The sequence below is a fragment of the Chionomys nivalis genome, chromosome 3, assembly GCF_950005125.1.
Source record: "Chionomys nivalis chromosome 3, mChiNiv1.1, whole genome shotgun sequence".
NCBI lineage: Eukaryota > Metazoa > Chordata > Mammalia > Rodentia > Cricetidae > Chionomys > Chionomys nivalis.
This window is the reverse complement of record NC_080088.1, coordinates 85,771,088-85,798,484: the sequence shown is the minus strand read 5'-3', so window position 1 is coordinate 85,798,484 and position 27,397 is coordinate 85,771,088. Positions and strand designations below refer to the sequence as shown.

The 27,397-nt window shown below is 44.7% G+C and overlaps 3 protein-coding genes across 4 annotated transcripts in view; 2 read left to right on the top strand and 1 right to left on the bottom strand.

Moving 5' to 3' along the window:
• The window catches only part of Lnx2 (ligand of numb-protein X 2), a 62,678-nt gene extending 49,743 nt beyond the window's left edge, over positions 1 to 12,935 (bottom strand). Inside the window, exon 1 of one of the 2 annotated variants that reach the window (XM_057765976.1) lies at positions 12,803 to 12,935. The gene's annotated coding sequence lies outside the window, so the exon portion shown is untranslated. The remainder of the gene's footprint in view (positions 1 to 12,802) is intronic. The other variant, XM_057765977.1, reaches the window with a different exon arrangement.
• Positions 12,936 to 13,955: 1,020 nt separating this feature from the next.
• The window catches only part of LOC130870682 (protein POLR1D-like), a 36,056-nt gene continuing 22,614 nt past the window's right edge, over positions 13,956 to 27,397 (top strand). The window contains exon 1 of the mRNA XM_057763409.1: positions 13,956 to 14,088. Coding sequence (XP_057619392.1) covers positions 14,063 to 14,088 — 26 coding nt within the window. The 5' untranslated portion in view covers positions 13,956 to 14,062. The remainder of the gene's footprint in view (positions 14,089 to 27,397) is intronic.
• Positions 13,963 to 15,446, top strand: LOC130870681 (DNA-directed RNA polymerases I and III subunit RPAC2). Its single transcript, XM_057763408.1, has 2 exons — positions 13,963 to 14,088; positions 14,896 to 15,446. The coding sequence occupies exons 1-2, from the start codon at positions 14,063 to 14,065 to the stop codon at positions 15,269 to 15,271; spliced, it is 402 nt and encodes a 133-aa protein (XP_057619391.1). The 5' UTR covers positions 13,963 to 14,062; the 3' UTR covers positions 15,272 to 15,446.

The window sequence follows — 27,397 nt, the reverse complement described above, 5'->3', positions numbered from 1 at the left end:
TGTAATATACTGCCCAGGGGCAAAGGAGTGTGCACAAAAAGAAATAAAATGTAAACCGGCTGAACATGGCCCTTACATACATGGTTAAAATTAAAGACAAAGCAGACAGAGATGTCCATATCAAAAGAAAAGAAAAAGAGAGTTTCCCAGAATGCTGATAATGTGGTGAGCCCCAGCCCAGGTTACTTTATCAGTGATTCAGACCTTTGGCTCAACAATGAATACAGAAAACAAACTAAATCGCAAGTGTTACACTCACTGGCCAAGTTACTTCACTTCATACGTAAAACTGGGAGAAATACAGCCAGTTTGCTGCTAATACGAACCTTTTTATAGGAGAAAAATTTTTACTGGGTCTATTCAGAATGGTGGAGGCATCTAGAACCAACGTGTTTCTAAGACTCATTCAAAGCACAGCTCTAACCACCAGCATGGGTACAAAGTCATCTTTTTCTCGTATTTACTTCTGCCCCTACTGCTTGGGGAAATCTACTGTCACCTCCTTTGTTTCTAAAACTGTACCAGGACGTCAGTCATGGATGAGTCACGGATCACAGTCTAATTCCTCTTTCCCAAAGACAGCAGAGCACAAAGTTACACACCAATTCTGAGACAGTCTAAGCTACATATTGCAGTTTTCAATGCAGTGACAGAGAGGAGCTGTAAAAAGTGAGAAACTTCAAAACAAACTGCAAATTCAAGGACTGACAACATCGCTCCCTTGTTCCCCTAATAACTGGTGGGGTTTTGTTTTTCTTCATTCATAAGAGAAGAAGATAAATACAGCTGAGATGCTGACAAACACAAACTCCCACCTTCATGAGAAAGCTAAATTCTTCAAGACTGACTTCCCCAAATGCCTGGCTTCTTTTCCTGTCTCCCTACTTTGGCTCTTGTGTGGGGAAAAACCTCTAGGAGAGGGTGTGCAAGGGGAAGAGGATATGGCCAGGGCTCGGGTTGGCTCAGTGGTAGAGCACTTGCCTACGATGCACAAGGCCCTATGCTGGCTTCCACACACTGCTCTCTGTGGCAGAACTGATTACAAGGTTCCCCGGTGAAAAAGACAGTCAACAGGAAATGTGGAGACCACTATAGACTTCAGCCACTAGGAACAGATGGCCCATATCTAACACATCACCTTTTTATCCATGTGACATTTATCATTAACCCTCCATAAATGTATTTATCTGTTTATGTGTCTAATAAACAGCACACGGCTGCTCCCACCTCACCCCCAGTGTGTAAGTTATGTAACTTCGCTCTGCCACATTCTCACCACAGACTGGAACATACTACATATTCAATAAATATCCAGTAACAGAATGGGGAAAATGCCATTACAGTAGCAGAGAAAATATAATCAGATAAATAGCTGCCTTAGGATTTGCAAAATTGTGAAATTGATTTCCACATAAGATTGCTCTTTACTCACAGTTCCTAACCTTTATCTCAGCCCTGCAAGGCTATTTGCATTTAGGGTCATTGTGCTACATCTCAAGTAAGGACTGAACTACCCAATAGTCTGTTTTGCTTCCTCCTGCACAAGTTTCACTCGGGATCAAACCACAGAAAAGCAACTTGACGCATGCTGTCAAATTTGGAAGCTAAAGTCATACTGAGGAACTCGATCGCAGGCACATATTCTATAACAGGAGCAGTTAACCTATAAACATCACTAGACAGTTGGCCGTAATGTTTAGGAGTCCTCTGGTTTTGGAACTGAGGGCTTTCTTGATTGCGCAGCTCCCGCCCCTCAACAAAGAGACATCTTTTTGCTGCAAATGGAGATTACCACAAAGAACTACAACTGGTCAAAAAGCAGAGACAAGGGGCTGTGGCGTGCCCATCCATAATGGGACATATGTGACACAACTCGTACATCCAAGGCTCAGGGAACATGGCGGAAGAGGGGCAGGAAGCGTCTAGGAACCAGAGAACCAGGAGGGCTATGGTGAATGTCTTCTGGACACGATGAGGATGCTGTACCCACAAACTCTCTCAACAGCCATGGCTACCTGCGCAAGACCTGCATAGATCTCACCAGTCAGCTTGCAGCATGAATGAGGAAAGGAGTCACAAGGCCCCACCCCAACTGGAACAGCTTCAGGCAGTCACAGCTGCTGGGGGGGAGAAGCAGCTTTCTTGAGAGATGAGCCTCTGTAGGCTGTGCACGCTTCAGGGGTCAACCTTGTACACGGGTGCCTGTGGGCAACACTGACTGGACTCACAGAGGTTACACCACTGTCGTCGTCATCATCATCATGATAGAAAATGACATGAATTTGAGGAGATGTAGGGAAGGGGGCTCAGGAGGAGTCATGAGGAGGAAAGGGTTTATCTAATGAAATTCTCAACAAATTTTTCTCCTGAGTTCAATCTCTAGAACCCACAAGTCAGAGGGGGAATAACTCAACTCCTACAGGTTGTCTGGTACCTTCCGTGTGCATCACACGCTCACACATTCAAAAACAGAGTGCTTTGACTTGGCCATCTGTATTTATCATCCCTTTATAGCTATAACAAAATGCTTGAAGTAGGCTACCTTTAAAAAAATGAATAAAAGAGGTTTGCCTATTTCAGTCACAGTTCTGGAGAGTCAAGGTCATGACTCTAATGAGGGTCTCACAAAAAAAAAAAAAATGGCAGGAACAACTGAGAGAGGGCGAGACCAGCTCACAAGAAGGCAGAAATGCTGCTCAAGGACCAGGCTCAAGCTTTTATGACAACATGATGTTGTAGAAAACCCACTCCAAAGGTGAGGAGACAGCTCAGTCTATAAAGTGTATGCCTTGCCAAGGACCCGAGTTTGAACCCCAGAACCTACAAAATAATGCTGGGTATGATGGCATGCACTAGTAATTCCAGCATTTTAGAAACTGAGACAGGAGGATTCCTGGAGCTAGCTGGTCAGCTAGTCTAACCTAGTGAGCCACAAGGCAACGAAATACCTTGACTCAGAGGTTGATGGTATTCTTGAGAATAACAGCCGAGGTTGTCCCCTAGCCTTCATGTGTGGGTTCCCAAACACATAAGTACTCACGGATGTGTAAGTATACATGTACACACAGAGAGAGCGAGAGCGAGCGAGCGAGCGAGCGAGAGAGAAACTTACAGCAATCCCTTTGTCTCCAATTGACCTCATAAGCACCCACTAGGCCCCATCTCCTAAAAGCTCCACCACCTCTAAGTACCACCTAATTAGGTACCAAGCTCTCAACTCACAAACCCTTGAATGACTCACAACACCATCCTTCCGTATTCTCCAACGTATATTCATAGTTTAAAAAAATAAAAATAAATCTTTTTTATAAATAGTCTCCATTCTGTGGTGCTAATACTATCAACATGACAGGTCTAGAACAAGCCAGGAAATGAACTTCTAGCATAATCACAGATGAGGGATTATCTGGTGTCTTGCTTTTCTATTGCTGTGAGGAGACATCATGACTAAGGAACTTATAAAAGAAAGCATTTAATTGGGAGTTTGTTTATTGTTTCAGAGGGTTAGTCCATGATCATTACGACAGGAAACAAAGCATCAGGCAGGCAGGCAGGCAGGGAGGCATGGTGCCAGAGCAGCAGCTGAGAGCTCACATCTGATTCAAAAGTTGCAGAGACACACACACACAGAGACAGGCAGACAGGCGAACTGAATGACTACTGAGCCTGTCATAGACTTTTGAACTTAGAGAGAGAGAAAGAGAGAGAGAGAGAGAGAGAGAGAGAGAGAGAGAGAGAGAGAGAGAGAGAGAGAGGAGAGAGAGAGAGAGAGAGAGAGAGATTGAGAGAGAGACTGACTACTGGCCCTAGCTTGAACTTCTGAAACTTCAAAACCCATCCTAGTGACACACCTCCGCCATCAAAGCCTTACCTACTCTATCAAGGCCACATCTCCACCAACAAGGCCACACCTACTCTATCAAGGCAAACTCCTCCCAATCTGCCCCCAAACAATTCCACTAACTAGGGACCAAGCATTTGAACATAAGAGCCTCTAGGCTCAGTCAAACCATCACGTCTAGTCTAGGCTTTTCCTCTAAACACGTCTGGGAGGCATCTCCCTAAGAACGGGAGCACTGCATCGTAGGCCTAAACTGAACAACAGAAAGAGAAAGGGGCTGAGTATGAGCGTTCAGCTCGCTCTGCCTCTTGACTATGGAGGCAACAGAACCACCCACCTCAGGCTCCTGCCGCCATGACGGAAGACACCCTAGGATTATGGGCCAAAACACATATGCCTGCTGCTCTCATGCCGTTGCTTCTGTCAGCGTACCTTATCGCAACAGTACAAGTAACTAAGGCACCTATCATTTTTTAAAAAATTAGGTTTGCGAAATAAACCTTGGAAGGTCTCTCATGCTATTATATTTCCTCAAAGATACAAAAAGTCATTCAAACATGATATGATACCTGGAAAAAGACTAAGCAATGTTTCAGAAAAAAAAACCATTGTACCCATTTTTAAAAAAATCTGAAATCAGTCTATCTAAGCATATTAAATATCCCATCTATAATGAAAGCACCAAGTCTACAATTAGAGAAATGAACAGAGTCAATACATACTTCATATGAGACCTGCTCAGGATAATTTGAAATCGACTAAACAGTGCTCAGAAATGTAAATGCTACCAAAGACATTATGCCCAGCAACAGGGACACAGGGCATAGCACTGACTCCCCCATAACTAGCTGGTCCTCACTGATTTTGTTTTAGTTTCAGTTAAACCTAGACATTTGTTTCCATATAAAAAACAAAGAGGAGAGAGAAATTTATAATACAGTATACTGTGATGTGTGGTTTTGGAGCTATGCCCTAGCCCAATCCCTGCCATGAACTACCCCCATTCCAAGTTGAAACTATTCTATGTATTTTAGAACTTCCGTTATTTCTAGAGCCAAGGTCTAAGAGACATGGGTAAAATAGTTTGTTTAGACCTTAATCTTACATCATATATAAAAATTGACTCCAAATCCATTAAAGACTTCAGTGTAATGACCTGACCCTATACAACTCTCAGAAGAAAAACACAGGGTAAAAGCTTCATGACAAATGTGACCTCACCCAATATATATACATACACGACTTCAAAAGTACAACTAAAGACTGACCAATGGGATAACATCAAGCTTAAAATCTTCTGCAGCCCCAAGGACACAGCCAGGAGTGTGAAAAGGCAATCTATGGAATGGGTGATGGTATATGTAAACCAGACCTGGCAAGGAGATAATACTCAAAATGAGTAAGGAGCTCCAATTACCCAAAAGAGGAAAGAACTAGGAAGCACTTTTCTACAGCGACCTACATGAGGCCACCAAAAGTAGGAAGATGTACAACCTCACTTATTGCCACGGAAATGAGATCAAGACAGCAAGCTGCTACCTTACATCCATTAGGACGGCCACCACCACCAGACAGAAAGCAGCAAATGCAGCTGCTGCGGCTGCAGAGGAATGGGATCTACAGCACTGGTGGGAGTGTACAGTGGCACAACTGTTTGGGATCTGTCTCCTGCCTTCCTGGGAGCCACCTGGAGGGCTCTGCTTTGCATTGCCATTTATTAAATCTGGACTTATTAATTCAGTTTGATTTGACTTATTGCATTGGCGGTGGAAGAACCCAGTAATGGGGGATCTAATACTTATCATCAACTACTGTAGAAAATAGGAGGTTCTTCAAAATATTAAAAATAGAACTGACACTTGATCTATCAATTCCATTTCTGGGTATATGATATTTGTGATTTATGCTCATAGGAGTGTCATGCAAAACACCTAAGAGGTGAAAGAAGCCCAAATTCCCCTGTACATAAATGGCTCAACGAAATGTCGTATATTCTATATTGGAAGATTTTCTGTCATTAAAAAAAGGAAGGAAATTCTGTCACATGCTATAACACAAATGAACCCTGAGGTCATCATGCTAGGCAAACATTCCTCATCTCCCAAATGAGATACATAAAGTCGTCAAAGGCATTGAAACAGAAAGTAGATCATGTGTCTAGGGGCTGGGAGAGGGGGTGGAAAGTTGTACATGGAAAGAGTTCAATAAAAAAAAAAACTTTCAGAGATCTGGCTTATAATACATTAAGCACGATAAATATATTTATAAATGATTAGGGGGAAAAACAAAGCAACGTGAGGTTTTTGCTAAATTTGCACTAATTTTACCAGGATTCCTTTCAGTAAATCATTAAAGATTTGTTTTGTTTTGTGTGTTTTCTTGAGACAGGGTTTCTCTTGTGTAGCCCTGGCTGTCCTGGAACTTGCTCTGTTAGACCAGGTTAGCCTTGAACTCAGAGAGCTCTGCCTGTCTCTGCCTCTTCAACTTAGCACTTAAAATCACTAAATTATTCAAATATTAATTAAATTATTCAAATAATAAAGAACAAAAAATGTGAAATCTCTGTAGTAGTTTGTGATGGCACATTAATGCATTTGGTGAGACACCATACAAACTTCAATTCACTAAAGACTTTAAGAACATGTGCTACTGGGAGCAGTAATGGAGACATGGGGTCAGTGGAGCTGACCGCTTTATCAGCAGTATTAGAGCATTCTTACAGACTGGTGTGCAAAAGGAACAAGGAAAAAGAGCAGAATTAAACCATGAAGCCCCCCAAAAGAGATTTAAAAGGATAGGACTGAGGACCAGCTCAGGGCCAGCCTTCAGCAGACCTGAGACTTCCGCAGGGAAGCTGGGAGAGATCATAGCAGGCCACCTCAATAGCGCCCAGCTTGCTGTGGAGTACAGCAGACCTAGGGAGTGGGTTAGAGTGTGGACTAATGCATGAGTGACCAAGAGAAAACCCTCACTACCACTAACTGGGCTCTTGAGAGCAGGCCCCGCCCACTCCCCCGCCCACCTTCCTAGCCCCATCTCCTGCCACTCCTGTTCCTCTTCTCTCCTACTGACACCCACCTCCAACTACTTCCTCTAGGAAGAGTTATCTTTCTAAGGCCAACCATCCACATATCCCTTCAAGTAAACTTACAGAGGGAAGGCTTCAGTGATACCCTATTCTGCAGAAAACAAGGCTAGTATCCCTCATCACATCGTCAGAAGATAACACCTTACACAGCACCGTCCCCCAGAAATACGTGAACCTATTTTGTCAGCTCAAGTGCTCCACTACCCACCCTCTGAAAAAACAACAGGCAACGGCATTTAGTATTTTATCTCATTCAGTATATCCAAAACGTTGCCATTCCAAGATGAAATTATTGAGATTTTTATGGGGTTTGGATTTTACCCCACTGTATTTCTCAGCACAGAGCAGCCACGTTTCAAAGCTCCAGGGCCAAATATGGCTAGTTACTCCAGTTCTGAGAGCACAACCCTGCACTGCTTCTTCAGAGCACGTCCTGGCTTGGAATTGTGTGATGATGTCTCTATTCTTTGATGGATTCTGTCTCGGATCTATGTCAGAACACTCTGCAGATACGCGACGAACTACGGGCAATGAGGGGCAAGGGCAGCTGGGAGAATTCCCAGAACTGAGAATAGGCAGCGCAGGGCCGAAGACAAGCTGGAGAGGGGCAAAGGTGCCAGTGACAGCCGTGCCAGATGCTTAAACCAGGGCCAAGGATCAGACCACGAAGACAGCAAGCCTAGCAGATATGACCGCCACAGGGAGGGGCAGATAGGAGAGGAGCAGACAGACAGGCAAACTGTCTCTTTGAGGGGGGAGGGAGCTGCAGGGCAGGCCTGAGAAAGGACAGGTGGGTGATTGTGGACACAATGGGACACAGGTTAAATGGGATATGAGTTTCTAACAGGGAAAACACCAAGGTACCAAATGACTGTTAAACCACAGTGGAGCTGAAGGGCCAAGGAACTAGAAGCCAAGGGTATCTCCTCGCCCAGCTTTCAATGGTTTCTTCTCCTCCACTGAAGGTCTAGGATTCTAATTGCTCCAAAGGTAGAAAGGAATTTTTTTGTGTTTTGCAGCTCAGCACCAACCACACGGCATAAGCTTAGAGATCTGGCAGACAGAATTAAATTAAAAACTGAAGTTTAAATGTTGAAATCATGCAGAGGAAAAATGGCAGTGCTCAGAACACTTAATGATGACTTAAGTGACATGTCCACATGATTTGTTCCATGGTTACTTAAATGGTTTAACTGATAAGGATTCTGATGAAGAATTAAATTTAAATTTAATTGAAATTAAATCCAAAATCCTGACGAGGGGGGTAAATGTTTCTCAGTTTTACTAACAGCCAACACAAAATCTTTATTATTGTGAAATGCAACATTGTTTTTCTTTTTTTTAACCCAAGATTACAGCCCTTGATATCTGATTATAAACTTTCACTGCCTCTTTAGGGAACCTTGTTATTTAAAAGAATGCACTGCCCCCTCCATTCCTCCTCAGATATTGTCTCTCTATTTAGCTCTAGCTGACCTGGAACTCAGCATTTGTGTCTACTTCTCACTTCTCCTACCCAGATTAACACTAAAAAAAATTTCCACTAACAAATTTTCTCCTCTGAAGGCAATGGTCTGCTGAGGTAACCCTTCAAAGTGCCCAGGCTGGGGGACTAGAAGCATGTAATACTTTACCTTCTCTGGACACATTTCTGTCTACACCCCAATTACCCCGAGCACGATGTCAGAGGCTCTGCCCTGGAGCTCTCCTCGGTCAGTAACCTATGCACAGAGTTATACCCTGTGTGTCATGCAGTCAGGACTGAACTATGACACATGGGTCATCTCCACTGCTGGGGAACTCCCTACACCCCAGAGCCACGGCAGGGAACCGTGAAAGTGAGTAATTACAGCGTCCCGCACAGACACAGCTGGCTCAGGACAGCATCCACTCTCACTTCTGCATCTTCTCAGAGGTCTGCAAGGATGCTGGCTCCCTTGTCACACCGCATTCGCTCCTGTTCTCCCTCTGACCAGACCGAAGCTGGTGGACCTTTCACCCGTGTGCACATCCATTAAAATTCTTCTTACATACCTGGGGAAATCACAGCGAACAAAACAAAGACCTTTGCTCTAGACACATACACTCTCACAGACAGAAACTATAATACTTAGCCTTTTTCCAGTCACACAGACTGGGCTGGGGGAGTCACTCTGCAGTGGGGCACTAGAAGAATAACTTCTCATTCAGCTCACAGCTCTCATCTTTTGGACCAAACCACCCAAAAGTTTACTCAACCTCAGATATTCCTGCTGTTTCTGCTTCCTAAGGAAAAGAAACCTGACAGGAAAACTAAAGGAGATTTGTTTTGTGAAACTTCTGGGTCCCTTAACAGTCAAGTTTAGACCTGGAGAACTCCACAATTACAATCCAGTGTGTGAGATGTGTGTGTGTGCGCACGCATGCGTGCATGACGTGTGCACGTGGGCAGAGTGTGTTCACACATGTGTGTTCATGAGTGAGTGTGTGTGTGCACATGCACACAAATGTGTGTATGAGTGAGGGTGCATGTATGTGTGTGTGTAATTTTTTCAGCCAGCACCACCTTTTATGTGAACCTATGCAATAAGAGCTCAGACTCGTCTTCCATCCTTCTTGCCTTTAGGAAGGCAGACCTGGAAGGAACTGTAGCTCAGGAAGCAGGGGTGAAATGTTACACAGTTCTGCACGGTAAGAAGGATTTGGGTTGGCAGATGGAAAATGGGAGAGAGATGATCAGAAAGCAGAGAAAGAGAAGGAATCGGAGCCCACAGGCTGTAGAAACCTGGAATTCTCCTTTGATGATGACCAAAATTAATTTGGCAGGGTAGGAGTGGCAGGACAAGGTCTCGCTACGTAGCTCTGGCTGGACTGGAACTTGATATGCAAACCAGGCTGGTCTTAAACTCTGAGAGATCAGTCTGCCCCTGCCTCCATGTGCTGGGGTTTTATAATTTTTAAAGGCAGGATTTCACTTTGCACCCATAAGTTGGCCTCAAACTCATGGAAATTTCTTTGAGTCAGAGTCTCTGGAATATGGATGTGTGTCCCCAAGCCCAGCTCCAAAATGCACTTCAGCCCCCAGCCACTCCATGTTGATGCCTCCGCCATCACTGCTCTATAAAGCCCGCCTCCCCTTCTAAACTAGAGCTCACACAGCGCTCACCGCACACCCAAAAAGACTCATTGCCTTTCTCTCAATGTCTATCCAACTTACACAGGTTGACATGTCAACCATCCAAGCGGTACCCCACAAGCTGGATCTTCCTTCCACTTCCCTTCCTCTCACTCTACCATCAGGCATTGTAAACTGTTCCTTCTCAAGCCTCTAACATTCCACTATCTCACTAATACTGTCGTCACGAAGGGAACAACTAATATTTATTCAGCACTTGGACTGCACCACAGACTGTGTCAAGGGCATTACATGCGTAATTTCACTTGATCCTCAAACCTTACTAAACAGGTACTGTGACTACTTCCTTCACGTTAGGGAATCAAAACTCAGATGGAATAGTAATTCTAAAGTCAACTGAAAGAACCTGACCCCTCTTTGCCTCAGTCCACACCCATGTCCCAAATCCAAAAAAAAAAAAAAAAAAAAAAAAAAAAAAAAGACAGGCACACAGCTTTAATCCCAGCACTGGGGAGGCAGGCACACAGATCTCTGTGAGTTCGAGACCAGTCTGGTCTACATAGTTTTGGGGAACTACACAGTGAACCCTTTCTCAAGAACAAAAAACAAAAACAAACAAAAAAGAACACCAAAACAATGATCTTCTTCATTAATTCTACCTAGTCACTTGCTTAGCAGTCCAGACCTTCGGAACACCACACCAGCTCCTGCACGGACTGACAACCAGCCCTGGCTAAGTTCTTACTGAGCACCGAGCTCTAGTCTAAGCCATAGCCATGTTTGCTTTTATTCTTTCAAGCTTCCAAATCCTACCAGACAAAAATGCTAAAGAGCAAAGAGGCTGCCCGGGGTGTGTGTGTGTGAGACAAAACCTTTCCAAAACCAGATTATCTGCACAGGGACTACAGTAGCGCCCCTCCTCATTCTGTCTCTCACCTCTCATCTGGACCCCACCAGCCTCCAGCCCACTGCAGTTATCTTTATGGAATGCAAATCTTACCACAGCATTTCCCTGCTTGAAATTAACACTTCGCTATCACTGACTGGATGAGGTCCAAATGTCTTAATGTGTTCTACACAATCCCTTCTTTTTATCATTTCATCAAATATCCACTAAGTGTCCACTGTAGAAAGTGCCATGAACCCTAAGATGAACTACAAACCAGCCCTGACCATTACTTCAACCCCCAAAAACCCAACCCCTTTAGATCAGCCATGTGCACGGCAGTTAATGTCACATTCTATAGACATAAGCATTCCTGGAGAAAGCCCATACCAATTCGAAGATCGCCTAGGATTTCTCTGACACTTTCTAGGCAGATATACTTACTTTCAAGTTCCCATATCACTTTGTTCAAAATTCTCTGAGGTAGCTGGGTGGTAGTGGCGCACGCCTTTAATCCCAGCACTCGGGAGGCAGAGGCAGGCGGATCTCTGTGAGTTCGAGACCAGCCTGGTCTACAACAGGAACCAAAGCTACAGAGAAACCCTGTCTCGAAAACAAAAACAAAAACAATCCAACTAACTCCTGGCATGCTGTAAGACACTGGATGACTAAATGTATATCCAATGAAAGAGTTCAAACTTGAAGATTAGAGAAACAAAATACAGAATTAGAATTGAACAGTGGACTGAATTAAAAGCAATGTGATTCTAGTGTGGCTCTGACTTGGCCTACATTTGACCCCTATGGAAAGCTCACGTGGAATTTGGACAGGCTGAAATGGCAAAACCTTGTTAGTTCTGGCTCAACAACGATCGGACAGTCAAATAGGACACTAGATTCCCCCACCTTCCTTCTTTACCTGCCAAAGTCCTTTTGTCCAAAGGTGTGGGGGAGGGTGTTCAAATCTATCAAAGCAAACAGAATTGACCTACTGAGATCCAACTTCATCTGTGCTGTGTCACTGTACAGGCTAGAGAAAAAAGCAAAATGTGTCCTGGGAAGGAGGCCAATTTCTAAGTACTGTGACTACAAGAATGTGACATTCTTAAAGTGAAGGCAGTTTGGATAAACTGGAGCTCACAGATTCCTCCAACTGTCCTTGCCATTGGTTTCTGTGGTTTTTTTTTTTTTTTTTTTTAAAGAAAAATTGGCGGGGTGTGGGGACGCACGTCTTTCTGATCCCACAGCCCTCAGGAGGCAGAGGGAGGCGGATCTCTGTGAGTTCCAGGCCAGCCAGGGCTACACTGTGAGAAAAGAAAAATTGATTCGATAGAGCCATGCGGAAGTGCCCCTAGGCTTCAAGCAAACACACAATCTTAAATGTAAACGGGAATACTATACCACTCCATTTAAAAGTCCTTGTGTGAAACGTGGCAGAAAGCTTCGAAAAGCCAACAGTGTTTCCCAAACGGTGCTTCGTGCGCAAATGCTTTCAAACCGAGATGCATATTTTGGAAATGATCCTCCCCTTCCCCCCCAAACATGTCAAATCTGTCTCTAGCCTGAAGGGAAAGGTGAGAATTCTCCCGCAACAGGCTGGGGCGGGGAGGAGGATCTCCGTTCATCCCTTCCAGGGAACAAAACCAGAGGGCAACTAGCTAGCGCCGCTCTGGCTCCCGACAACGTGCAGTCGCGAAGTGCAAGAACTCGTCCCCGAAGCTCCCGGTCTTAAACAGCGAGCGCCGCGCAGACCCGCATCGCGGAGCCCGGAGCTGGCACCCGCACCGGGCCCGGCCGGACTCCACGCGGCCCCCGGCCGGTTCCCTAGGGGGCTCCCCGTATCCCGACGCCACACCCCATCCCTGCCCGCACCTGGGGCGAAGTAACTCACTCCCGGAAAGCGGTGGGCTCCCCGGGGGAGCGCTGACGAGGACGCCGCCCGGCTCCGCTCCGCCGGGACTCGCCGCCGCCGATTTCCTGGCGAGAAGCAAAGTCCGGCCAAGACTTCACTTCTCAACCGCCCCTGCTGCCTTTCCCCTCGGGGGCGAACGCAGGGGGCCAACCCGACACGCACCTGAGCCAATCAATGGCGGGGAAAGGCGGGGCTAAGGGCGGGCTCTAAACATCTTGGCCAATCAAGAAGCTCGAGGGGCCGGGCCGGTTCTGCCCGTCACTCCCGAGTTAGAGTGAGCGCGCTCCGCCCTCCGCCGTCGCTCCCGGCCGGATTCTCCCTTTAGACACAGAGAAGACGCTCGGGAAGTGTCTGCGTGCACCCCGGAGCGCCGCGCCGGGCGTGGGACAGCTGAAGGGAGGGGAGGACTGCCGGAGCAGGCTGAGGGAGAACAGGTGGCGCGGGGCGGCTGACGTGTAGGTGTGCGCGAACGGCTGGGGTGGGGCGGGGAGCCAGCCCGGCCGGAGTCAGGTGGGAGCTGGGAGGACACACCTTAGGGGAAGAGAAGGGCGGTTCCTTGGGATCAAAGGAAAAAGGAACTGCGGGTCAGCGTGAGCTCCTGAGGAAGGAGGGCGATGCTCCAAACTCACACTTCTCTCCCAAAAGAAAGAGAAACGCTGCCCTTGCACCTAATGGAGCTATGCATTTGCACCCTAGGGAGAAAACTGCGCCCTGTCAACCACAGTGTGGTCAGGAATGTCAGCTCTGCACACAAATCTCTTGATTTTTCAAGGTTGCAAGGTGCCCTATGAAAGGCTCCGGAGGACTCCAGTCCGGGGAAAAGCCAACCCCGGGTCAGTCCCGTCCCTGGAGCGTCTAGCAGATCAGAGGTCCAACTCCGACCCTAAATAGTAGGTGTCTTGGAGCGACAGGCGAGGGACAGTGCTCTTCGCCAGCACACGGGGAGAGCAGGTGCTCTGCAGCCGCCAAGCTTCCGCAGTTCCAGGTGAGCGGGCCTGCCCGTGCAGGGGCGTGGCCGGGGCGTGTTCTGTTTTCGCTCCGCCCCCCCAATCGGGCCCTGTCGCGCCGCTGCGGCTCCGCCCCCCTCCTTCCGTCACCCGCTCCTTCCGTCGGTGGTGTCTTCCTTCCTGCTTCGCCGGCATCTTTCGCGACATGGGGAAGAGCGTCCTTTTCGCCAGCACCACCTGAGGGTTTCCTGGAGCCGCCCCCCGCGCCCCGCGATGGAAGAGGATCAGGAGCTGGAGAGGTAAAGTTGGAGGGGGAAGAGTGGAGCGGGGGTGGTGGGGCGGGCCAGCGAATCGGGTAGCGAAAGGGCACGCGGCCGACTGCGGCCCGGCGGGGCGGCTAGGCCTAACCCGAGGCGCAGAGGAAGGGAGGATCTAGAGTAGAGCGGGGCCAGTTTGGGAAGAGGGAGGAGAAACTGTGGGCTTATTTATCCAGAAAAGCTCAGAGGGCTACTAGCCATCCGGGAGAGGAGAGAAGTTGGGAATCCAGCTCTAAGTGCCAAACTGCCATCCCCGTTAGAACTGCCTCGTGTAAGGTCACGCACCGGGCGGTGCTGGCGTGTTAAGTCGCCTAAAGTTCCTGCAACTCCGCTTGTTCACACTGCTCGTAAATTCTCTCTGTTCGCCAGATTCCTCCTGTTAAATTTTTCACTTCCTTTCGCTTACTAGTTTCCTTACCTCTTTCAAATGGAAGCCGTAACTGAGCCTGTCACCTTGATAACTTGTGGTTGCCATTTTTATGCTAAAATAATCGTGTTTTTTTATGCCTGTCAACTCCCTTTTCATCTTCCAGCAGGGCCTATCCTATTTATTGTAACTCTGCCTCTTTTCTTTTGCTCTATTCAAAGAAAGATTTTGCAAACATTTAACTTTGTGGGGTTTTTTGCCCCTTGTGGGCAATATACATGGTCAAATGGAGTAGAGAGAAAATGGAGTTAAATATTTATGGATAGATGCTGTGGAGATAGGAAAATGAGGTAGTGAATCTTTAAAAGCTAATCACAAAATCCATATGATCTCATTCTTACAAAAAAAAAATGTGTGTGTAGAAAAATATCAGGATTGAAGACCTCAATGGCTGAAGGCGAGAGGAAGACAGCCTTGGAAATGGTCCAGGCAGCTGGAACAGATAGACAGTGTGTGACATTTGTATTGCACGAGGAGGACCATACCCTAGGAAATTCTCTGCGGTACATGATTATGAAGAACCCGGAAGTGGAATTTTGTGGTTACACTACGACCCATCCTTCAGAGAGCAAAATTAATTTGCGAATTCAGACACGGGGTACACTTCCAGCTGTCGAACCGTTTCAGAAAGGCCTGAATGAGCTCATGAATGTCTGCCAACATGTGCTTGACAAGTTTGAGGCCAGCATAAAGGATTATAAAGATCAAAAAGCAAGCAGAAGTGAACCCACAGTCTAGTCCCTCATGCAAGGTTACAAGGAGGACCACCCTCATGATGGTGCAGAACCCAGAACTAGAGTGTGTGATTGCAGCGTGTTCTGTCCTGTAGAAAGGTGTGGTTCCCGCTGTTGACCCGTTACAGCTGTTGGAATCTCTGCAAGTATATTTGCCTAATAAATTCTCTCTTTTGTTTAAACTAGTTTGAGTGGTTTCTCTTCCTTGCACATAGGTGATCCCCCAAGAATGGTGTCACCCCTTAACTGAACCAACACTGCAAGTGAACAGATAATTGGGCCAAGATATTAAAGGGTTATTCATTTCTATATGATTGAAGTGCTGAGGAAAGAGGAGATGGAACAGAACATAAACTGTAGTTAAAAATGCAGGAAAGAGATTGGCAGAGGGAACTTGTGTTTTGCTTTTGGTTTTTGTTTTTTTACGTTTTACTTTGTGCACAAGCATGCCATGGCACACATATGGGAGTCAGAGGACAACTTGTGGGAGTCGATTCTCTCTACCAGGCTTGGCAGCAAGCATCTTTACACATTGAGCCATCTTGCCAGCCCTGGATTTTTATTAATGTAAATGCATCATTTCATATGATTGATAGACTGAGTAAGGGTGAGGATGGCTTGAAGAACACTTTAAGAATTATAATTTTTCACGAGAATTTGAATTGGTCTCAAGCTCCATCTTCGTAACATTTGTAGGATAGATACCTGTTTACTGCTTGAGCACCAATGAAATACAGAGTTATGACAAGTAAACCAAACAGTTTTTATTATGTTGTGTGTGGACATGTTCATGTGGATACTCAACTCATGTGCATTGGAGGCTAGAGATCAGCCTTAAACATGGATCATCAGGAACCATCTACCTATTTATGCTTGGTTTGTTTTGAGACAAGTCTCACTAAATAGTTCTGACTGGCTTGACTTTGTAAACTCATAGATTCTACCTTGCCTCTGCCTTAATCTCCCCACATGCTGGTATTAAGGGCATTTGTTATTATTCCCCGCCCTACCTTAGATTTTGAGACAGAATCTCACTGGACTGGAGTTTGTCGGTTAGGCTAGGCTACCCTACTAGAAAGCCCCAGGGACCCACCTGTGTGTCTCCTGAGTGTTGGGATTACAGACCTACATAGCACCCTACGCAGTTTAGGTCTGTGGGTTCTAGAGAAGTTTTCACAGCAAGTCTTTTGCCAACTGAGCTGTCTACTCTTGCCCCAATTTTAATTATTGGAAAAACTGGGATTACCAGGTAACATTACCAGTCCTTAGGTGGTTGTGCAAATAGAGCCCAGGGTTACATAGAAGAGATACTATTGATAGAAAGTCAGAACTTGGAGGAAGAGATCTGTATGGAAGAAATGACATTTTGGAAACTTAAAATATTAGCAAAGTATATCACATCCAAGAATCATCCTATTTTTCTTTCTTTTTTTTTTTTTTTTTTTTTTTTTGTTTTTCGAGATAGGGTTTCTCTGTAACTTTGGTGCCTGTCCTAGAACTAGCTCTTGTAGACCAGGCTGGTCTCGAACTCCCAGAGATCCGCCTGCCTCTGCCTCCCGAGTGCTGGGATTAAAGGCGTGCGCCACCACCGCCTGGCTCATCCTATTTTTCTCTTCAGTCCTGTCTTGTAAGTATCCTACCCAAGTGTTACTTCACCCTACATATCTGGAGCCCTTGAGCCCAGTTACCCCATTCTCTAGAGCATTGTGCTTTGGGGTCTTCAGTCAAAACTTCATTGTCTGCTGGGGATGATGGTGCACACCTAATCTCAGCATTGAAGAAATTGAAGTGGGAAAACGGCAAATTGAAGACCAGACTAAATATGCATAACAAAAGCATGCCTCAGAAAAACATCACTGATATACTTAAGATATGGAAACTTTTAGTTAAATTTGACCTTTTCTACCCTGCCAAGAGCCTATATTTCCCGCACTTGGCCCACTTTTTTAAAAGATAGTTTTGCACTCGCTGAGTGTCTGCATTGTACTAGGCCTTGAGAACAGATAACAGTAAGAACTTTGTTTTTCAAGGCAAGGTTTCTCTGTATATCCCTGATTGTCTTAGAACTCACTCTCTAGACCAGGCTGGCCTCAAGCGCAGAGATCCACCTGCTTCTGCCTCCTAAGTGCTGGGATTAAAGGTGTCTCCTATCACACCCAGTTTGACAATAGGAACTTTTAAGTCTAAATTCTCTAAAAGAAGCAAATTCAGGGTCAAGTAGGGAACTACTTTGGGCAGAAAGAGAAGGTTGTCCAGAGCTATAGAGAAAGAAGGAAGTAGCAAGGTAGCGGGGAGAGCAAATGCGTGCTTGGGGGACAATGTGAACTGGTCCTAAAGACTGCAGAATTGAAAGATTTGCATGTTTTAGTGTTTGTAGCAGGCCAGAAGGAGAAGACTCCGTTCTCTGGGTTTGGGTGGCAAGGAGCTGAAGTGATATATTGCTTTGATTACAGTGTGGGATGATGGGGTAGATGTAGCAAAATCAGACTAGAAGCAGATAGAATCTGGAAGAGTCAAGGTGTCCCAGAACAGTGTTAAGCTAACAATGCAGAAAAGGGTGAAGTCCTCAAGAACCGGGATGTGGAAGTCACACAAACATGACTCCATCTTCCACCTAGGACTGGGGCCAATTACTACCAGGAGCTTAAAAGAAGTCAGACGTTTTGTTGTGATTATTGTAGGCATGAGGTGAGGGCCATGGAAGAGATCTAAGCTAAAAATAAACTTTGTGAGTCCTAATCATAAAGCTGTAAGTCAACAAAGGCTGCAGAGTGACAAAGACAGGGCCTGTTGGGCCCTAAAGCCCCACCAAGGAGGAGGTCGCCCCAAGAGACACTCTCAGTACGGTTGATGCAATAGCAAGAAGAATTTTTATTCTGCCATGGCAGAGGTCCCTAAGCCTCAAGAGGAGAAGGACCCCGCTTTGTCTATTACAGGCTCTTTTAAAGGAAAAAACCCACAAAATCAGGGAGGGGGTAGTACAGAATCAAAAGGGAGAGTCCAGAAATCATTTGTCAACTATTTTGACTAGTTCATTTAATGGTCAGCTAACTCTTAACTGATCAATGCTATGGCGGTTGCGGGGTTGGTTGAACAAGGAGGAACACTTGCAGGTTATCTGCAGGTCGTCTCCCCCCGTTCCAGAGTCTGGATCTATTGAAGAAAGACTACAAAGGGGATGGAAAGTACTCAAAGCTCCAGTGCAAACGTGGTTGGTTACCAGCGTCCTGATTCCCAGGAAGGGGAGTGCAGTAATGCTAAGGTGCCCCAAAGTCTTTCAGGCCCAAGAACCAAGCCTTGGACAACCTCAGTGGTAAAGTGTGGCGAAAGGAGTAACTGATGAGATGGCAAATTCTGTGGAAAGTGGAGCCGTGGAAGCCAGGGGAAGTGATTGAGTAAGTCAGCTGAGCAACGGGGGTTGGGGGCAGTGTCTGTTGGAGTTAGCACCAAGGTCACTAGGCTGTGGGTAGCAGCATTCTTTTGGGATCTAAGGAGAGGACTTTGCTGAGGAATGGCTTGGTTTGAGTTTTCCAAAGATAAAATGCACACAACCATTAGAAGGGGGTGTTTAAGTGGCAGCAGGGATGATGAAAGTTTGGAGTCGGGATATAAAGATAAAGAATATCTAGGGTGGCAAAGATTCTAGAAAACCAATCTCAAAAAGTAAGGAATCTTGGAAGATGTAAGAAAGCCCATTAAGCTGGACGGTGGTGGCTCACACCTTTAATCCCAGCACTTGGAGGCAGAGATGGGTAGATCTCTGAGTTTGAGGCCAGCCTGGTCTACAGAGTGAGTTCCAGGATAGCCAGGGCTGTTGAAAAGCCCTGTCTCGAACAACCAAAAAGAAAAGGGGTGGGGGAGCCCAATTAGTACACAGAAAGTGTTCCACTAGTGAGCACCACATCTCACAGTATCGTTGCAGTAAAGGATTAATTACCACCAGTCCTGGGGCATGCAGTCGGAATCTGTTTAGGGTGGCCATAAACAGGTTCACATGAAATGAAATATCTTTTGAAGGCAGATGGGTGAAGGGAGAAAAGAGTGTAATCAGGAGCATGTACCCCCCTCCCCCCTCCCCCTGCATGTGTGGAAGGAATTGTTGCCTGGAGTCAGTAGGAATTGAAGGAGGGTTGAGCCGGAGCTCGGTGTGATTGTGCACACCTTTAATTCCTGTAGGCAGAGGTAGATAAAACTGAGTTTGAGGTCTACATAATGAGTTCAAGGCCGTGAAAGAAAGGACAGGAAGAAGAATGTGGGAGACAGACATGGACTTGAATCATTTATTTATATAAATGGGGGGAGTAAAAACCTCACTATCTTACTCTCTAATAACATTGCACTCAAACCACTGCAGTGTTAATGATTCAAGATCAGAAGTTGTGTTCAGCTGTAAAATCCTGTGCCCTCTAAAGAGCCAATCATTAAATAATATGCCTACATGCCAAAGGCTTTTAATATCTAATAATTCTGAGTATTTGGCTTAGCGCTTGCCATTTTCAAAGCACTTTACAAACTAGTTCTAAATTATATATAGCAGTAACATCTAAGTGCCCTAATTGACGTAATACAGGTTTGTGCAGTATCTCTGTAGAGAAGGAAAAGTGTCTACATAAAAAGTGATCCATTTAGTTGTGACCCAGAACATCCTGCACTTCAAGAGATAGGAAAGTACATCAGATTCTTTGACCCATGATTGACCACCCTTTTCAGTTCATTTATTAAGATTGTAGTCTCCAGGAGAAGGAAAGCATAATCAAGATATATTTGAAAAAATTTAGTTAAAAATATTTGGGGGTGGGGGTTGAGACAAAGTCTGTCTATGTAGCCCTGGCTGTCTTGGAACTCACTATGTAGACCAGGCTGTCCTCAGATTCACAAAGCTCCACCTGCCTCAGCCTCCTGAGTGCTGGGATTAAAGGTTGTGATGCCATCATACTCAGCTAATACAAATATATTTTTTTAAAAAGATTATAGTCTTCCATGTCTTAGACAAAAGTCATTTTTTGGTTATAAATTCAGGTGCTGTTTGGAACATCCTTCAGTTAGAGCCCCTAAGAGATGCCACCAGATCCATCAGCTTGTTTTCAAAGATTCCAGATCTTTCCCTTTTCAGGCCAAATTTTAATATTTTATTTCTTTTAGATTTTATAAGATACTGTGGTACAGTTGCTGTGTAGGTCCTTTTACTTCAAGGATGGAATGCTTGTCACACGCAGCCCACACTGAACCTCACATTGTCTACCAGCAAGTATGCACCTGTTAGCCCCACCCTGAAAAATGATGGACACGAGAGTCTAATGAGTCATTCAAACAAAGCTTCTGTGATTTGGGGCAGGGCAGATGAGTTGTACATATGAAAAAGAAGACTTTGTGCTAATGTGTGGTGTTGCATAGGTAAGTTCGGAACATAGAATGTAACAGATAAGGCAGGCTTGAGGCAATCACTGTTTCCAGGGCACCATCCTGCTCTGACAGCTGCAGTCTATCCTAGGTGCTGAGGACAGCAAAGAAGGTAGGCATAGTCTGCTTTCCAGGAACTCTTGCAATACTGAAGCTAGTGGACTGTGAAAGAAATACCAACGTTCAAAGATATGGCTTTCCTCTTTGCAGTATAAAGGAGCTATTAGCTGGGCGCACTCTCTCATGCCTATAATCCCAGCTGCATGGAAGTAGTACTGAAGTAGGAAGGCTTCAAGTTCATTGACAGCCTGGACTACAGAGTAAGTTCAAAGCTCAGCCTGAACAGCTTGTTGAGACCATGCTCAAAACAAGTAAATGAGATGCATCACTTGCAGCTTTGTGGTAGAATTCCTGCCCTAGCCTATGTAGGTCCAGAGTTTGATCACCCCCACCAAAGGTGAGCGGGCAATAATGAGTCTTGAGTCAATATATTCCATAAATGATGGGTTTTCATCCTATATCTGTGTGCAGAATGGGTGAGTGTCAGAAAACAGTCGAGCCAGCAGTGAGTTCAGACCATATCATAGTGCAGGTGTGATGGACTACCAACATAGATGTAGGACTGGAGACTTGATAACATTGGATACAAGAAATTTCTAGAGAAGAAACTTAGATCCTATATCATGGTAAAGATACAGAGAGAAAGGTAGGAGGTGAACCCAAACTTCTGGGGCCTATGTACATGTTCACTTACTGTTGAGGTTTTTCAGCCATTCCCTCACAACTAAAAACCAGTAAGGCAAGATTAACCTCTCCCCTGGTGTATCCTACTAGTTGGAGTTAAAGAGTCAATTGCACTAAATCCATCTCCCTGGCAACCATGTCAGAACAATTGGCATCTTTTAAAGACGATGAGAATCCAGGGCTTCTGGGTGTAACACTTGGGGGTAGGAAGAGAGAGGAGCCTTGCTGTTGCCTGTTGACACCATGTGGTTGTCTTCGAAGGAAACAGTCCAGCTGGGCATGGTGGTACACAAAGCTAGTTCCAGCCCTTAAGAAGCTGAGGCAGAAGGATGGAGGGTTTGAGGCCAGCCTGGCTCACCTTGTCTTCAGAATATAAAATCATTTCATTCATTTGTTCAATAACTGTTGAGCACAGGGGCGCAGGGATGTAGCAGGGAACAAGTTGACCTGCATGCAGCTTAGTTTCTAATGGCCCAGAGAGGCAGTAAACGCATGCAGTCAGTCAATATTAGTGATTAATTGATTATTATAATATTGTTAGGCATGTTGAGCAAATTGATTGGTTTATGTGTCTTCTTGAGTGAAGATTTTGGAATAAACGAAAACTCAGTAGTTTCTGTGACTCTTTTAGCCCCAGGGAGCACTGGAAAGAAGTATGGTAGGTTCCCAGTTTGTTAAAACTTTTCTAAATAAGCCATTCTGAAATAGCATCCCTATTAATAGAATATACATAACAATCAAAAATAGGTGGGTTGGGTTTTTCCTCTTCAAAAAGAAATTAAGACTCTGCTGGAGCTTTCAAAGTCTTTCCCACACTTAAAGGTGAAGACGCAAAGCAATAAAAGGTCTGTAGCAGATGGGCACCTGGTACAGTGCCAGGTATCTGGAGTGCTGGTCGGAAGCCAGGCCTCGATCTAGGCCAGTGATCATAAACTGCATAACCATATGTATGCCTTAGTCAATAACTCCTGTTTCCAGTAAATAACCTTTTCTACCGGCATCAAAGTAAAGCTCCAGCTGGGCATTCTGTATGCACTTTAACCCCAGCTCTCTCTTGGGAAGCAGAAGCAGGCAGGAATCTTTGAATTTGAGGCCAGCCTGGTTTACAGAGCAAGTTCCAGACCAACTAGGTCTACATAGAAAGACCCTGTCTCAAAAGAAAGGAAAGAAGGAAGATGGTAGGTTTAAGTTTGTTCGTTTTTACTCTTACTCTTTGGGGGCCTTGCCACCCATCTTTCAAATAATCAAACACACAGACTTATTCTTACTTATGAATGTCTGGCCTTTGGTTGGCTGGTTTCTAGCCAGCTTTTCTTAAATTATCCCATCTATCTTTTCACTTTGGGCTTTTATCTTTCTCTATTCTATATACCTTTCTTGACTTCTTACTCTATGGCTTACTTAATAGCTGGGTGACTGGCCCCTGCTGTCTTCTCTCCTTTTTCTCACTTTTTCCTTCCCACTTTTCTTTTCTCCTTTCCACTCTTCTCTTCCTATTTATTCTCTCTGCCTACCAGCCCTGCCTATCCTTGCTCCTGCCTTGCTTTATTAGACCATCAGGTGTTTTAGGCAGGCAAAGTTAACACAGCTTCACAGAGTTAACCAAATGCTATATAAAAGAACTCAACACATCTTTGCATCATTGAACAGATTAAATGTTCCACAGTATAAATAAATATATCACATCTTCAACTAATATTCCACAACAAAGAGAGAATGAAAGGAAGATGGAAGGAAGGATGAAAGAAAGAAAGGAAGAAAGGAAAAAAGAAAGGCCTACAATCTATATAAAGAGCTCATGAGAAAATAAAATTGCCTAGAATATCTAAGGAGGAAGAGATAAACCAGTTTGCTTAGCTATGTGGACTTGAGTTTCTTTCCCTTCTCAAGGGCAGAAGAGTCTGCTCTGTAGAGCCCTCTTTTTCAGGACAGTATTATATAATGGCCAAGAGTGAGAACTCTAAGGTAAGAAGGCCTGGTGGTTCTACCACTTCCTAGTTTGTGAATATGGGTTAGTGACTAGGCTTTTCTGAACCTCTGGTTTCCTTATCTGTAAACTGCATGAATAATAACACTCAGTAGGTTTATTATAAAGAATAAATTAATTAAAATATTTAGCACAATTCCTAGTGGATACACACTCTCAGATGTCATCTGTTGTTGTATTGGCTGGTCAAGCCAGTTAATGGTGGTTAAATAATGATGTCCACAGGCTGTGTCTTGTTATCTATGGGTGTATCTGTCATTGTAACTGTACCATTGATCATTGTCCTGGCTAGTTTTCTATGAACTTGACACAAGCTCTAGTCATATAAGAGGAGGGAATCTCAATTGAGAATTGCCTTCATAGGATCAGACTGTGAAGTATTAGAAGACCCAGCCAATAGTGGGTGGTGCCACTCCTGGCCTGGTGGTTCTGGGTACTATAAGCAAGCTGGCTAGCTGGATGGTGGTGGTGTACATCTTTAATCCCAGCACTCAAGAGGTGGGAGCAGGCAGATCTCTATGAGTTCAAGGCCAAACTGGTCTACACAGTGAGTTCCAAGACAACCAGAGCTACATAGTGAGACTCTGTTTTAAAACAAAACAAAACAAAAAAAATAGAAAAAAGAAAATGAAAGGAAAAAAGAAAGAAAGAAAAGAAAGCAGGCTGAGCCAAGTCATGAGGAGCAAACCAGTAAGCAGCATTCCTCCATGATCTCTCCATCAGCTCCTGCCTGTAGGTTCCTACCCCGTTTTCCATGATGAACTGTGATATAACATTGTGAGTGAAATGAAATAACCCTTTCCTCCTCCCCAAGTTGATTTTGGTCATGGGTGTTTCATTACAGCAATAGAAATCTCTGTATACCCTAATCTCAGAAGTGATATCTCACCAGTCCTGACGTTAAATGCGAATCAGTGTGGTCATACTCCAGAAGGGAACATTGGGTAGTGGAAGCCTCGGGACCACCTTGTAGGCAGCCTGTTAGAGTCCCCTCTGAAACAGTCTTATACCCTCAAAACCATGCCTTGCTTTGGCCACCTTTCTTTAGAAGTGTTCCTTCATAGCACTTGTCATTCACTAAGCTGGGATGGCCTTGTTTACTGACTGGCTCTAACTATGAACTCTATGGAGGCTAAGAGTATCCTTGTTTGCAGGGAATGAAGGAAGGTGTGCATAGTGATTGTCTGTTCTACACAGGAAAAGAATGAAGCCCAAAGAGGGCTGAGAGCTCATAATGACCTGATTTTGCATACGCATCAGCTGACACTTGTAAACTCAGAAAGATGAAAGCATGAGTTTGTCAATGAATCATACCTATGTGCAGGAAGCGCTAGAGTAATATGCAGGTGAACGATACCTATCATTTCTTCTAACTTGATTGCAAGCCCTTTCTCCAAACCCTTCCCTGAAGGTTTTTCCTTCTATAATCTTATTGCCTTAAATATATGTGTGTGTACGTATATACGGACATATATATATATATATATATATATATATATATATATATATGATTTACATATGTTTATTGTCCGTTTCCTCTCTACCCCCCCCCCCAAATCTGGTGCACACTATAGTATAACTTCTGTGAGTACAGAGACTTTTGTCTGAATGATACTTATTCACAACCCCTGGAATTGTGCCTGGCCCATAGTGGATGCTTGATAAGATGAACTTGAATTTCAAATGTTAGAATAACTGTTGGGTCAGTTTATGGCCACATATCTGTAGCTTCATAGTCTACCACCTGCAGCTAGGTGAGTTTAGCCTGAGCTGAGGAGAATTAGATGTGTTTATCTTATCGTCTCTAAGAAGTCCAGTCTTGGGAGGCAGAGGCAGGCAGATCTCTGTGAGTTCGAGGCCAGCCTGGTCTACAAGGACTAGTTCCAGGATAGCTAGGGCTGTTACACAGAGAACCCTATCTCAAAACAAACAAACAGACAGACAAACAAATAGAACACCGAGAGGTCCAGTCTCTAGATTTGCAGTGCCAAGGCAAATGAGTTCCTCTCATGTTAGTGATAGCTGATGTGGAAGCATGCTTGGATTTGTGAGTGCCTTTTCTACTTCATATATGCACAGTCTGGTCTCAGAGTTGTGGGACTCACATACGATAATATTGCAAAAAATAATAAATAAAACTAGATGACAAACTTCGTAGGATTACTCAAGTATTAGTTTGTCCTTGCTTTGTAGTATGGAATTTTAGAAATTCCATCTTTTAGATGCAGTCTTGAACCTTACAAAAGACAAGCAAGAATCCAGTGGGGTACTCTGTGATGGGTGTCTGTTGTGCCATCTTGGCACATTTGCTTCACAATAAGAACAGGCTCTTGTAGCCCTCACTAGCATCCACATGGACATTTAGTCAATAGATACTAATTTATTTAATTATAATTTTCTTTATTCTTGAGAATTTCATATATGTATGTCATGGAATTTACATGCCCTTGTCCTCCCCATGTTTCCCCTAACATGTTCCCCTTCCAACTTCATGTTTTGTTTTTTAAATAACCCACTAAGTTTATCTCATTGGTGCATGAGTGTGGGTCCATCCACTGGAGCATGAGCAGCAGCCTACCACTGGGGACACCCTCACAAAAGAATGCCTCTCCCTCCCCCAGCAGCTATTAAATGCCAATTGTTCCACACTGAGACGAGGCCTGGCAAGCACCCATTCCCAGCTATGCCAGAATCTTGACTGGCTTGATTTTGCATGAGTAAGCACAACTGCTATGAGTTCACGAAAGGAATAGCCATGGCATGCCCAGAAGCAACATTTCACTGCACTGCGCCCCTTGCTCTGGCTCCTGTATCCTTCCTGCCTCCCTTTTCAAGATAGTCCCTGAGCCTGGGCAGGAAACTGGGGTGGTGAAGGTAAAGATTTTCCATTTAGGGCTGAGCGCCCAGTCTGTTAGTGTGTTGATCAATTAATGTGTCTGCATTGATTGCTGCCCACTGCACATGAGAAGCCTCTCCTACAAGTATGAGAGCAGCCCAGGTCTATAGCTAGAAGCATAAGTATTAAGAAGCAATGTGACAACATTATTATTTAGTGAAGTAACAATACTAGCAGGTTCTCCCCAGCTGTAGGCTCTTGATCAGGATGATAGTACCAGGTACAAAATTTCCTCTTGTGGAACAGACCTCAAATCCAATCAGAAAATGGTAGTGACCCCTCTCACAGTGCTGCAGCTACTGCACCAGTAGGCGCATCTTGCCTAGGCAGGATGGTATTGTTGCATGCGGGTCCAGTGCTGGGTAAGGTCTCTGACGTCTTCTTCCCCAGCAACCTGCATAGCACCTTCCAACACTTCCAACTAGCAGGAAGGTTTCTTGGTTGGTCTGAGGTTGATTTTTCTAGCCCTGCAGTCAAATAGGGTCTTACCACATAGTTATTATGGAGGGTAGCCAAGGGCAATGGTAATAGTTTGTGTTGTTTTCGAGACTTCTGGGGCCTGCCTCACCAATAACTCATAGGGAGGTATTTCATGCCCTGCACTGCAATTTCATTTAATAACCTGTGTCTTCTGGGAGCAGCATTGCATAAGTGTTGGTTTCTAACCAACTGGGATCCCAGAATAAGTTGTAATTGGAACTCAGAGTTCAAGGATCATGCATCACTGAGATTCCTCATTTAAAGTGGTTTCAGATCCTGGCTTGCTTACTGTTCTGCATACTTAAGCGTAAATCTTGGTGCTAAAAATACCTAGTAGAATTTTTCTTCAAAAAATGATTTATCTATGAAATTGGAGAGAGAAGTTTCAATTATCACTGCATTTCAAAGATGAGGTGTGGAGTGTGGCCATCATTTTCTTTGTCAGAGTGAATGAATTGGATCTATGTTCTGTATCAGATTCTGTGATCTAAGCTTTCAGGCTTGATGTTTCAATTTTGCTCCTGTCTGCATGTGAAGGTTATACTTTGTTCTTAAATGCTGGTGAATGGGGGCTTTAGAGGCTTATGATTAGGAACTGTCAGCCTATGGGTGTGTCACTGTCT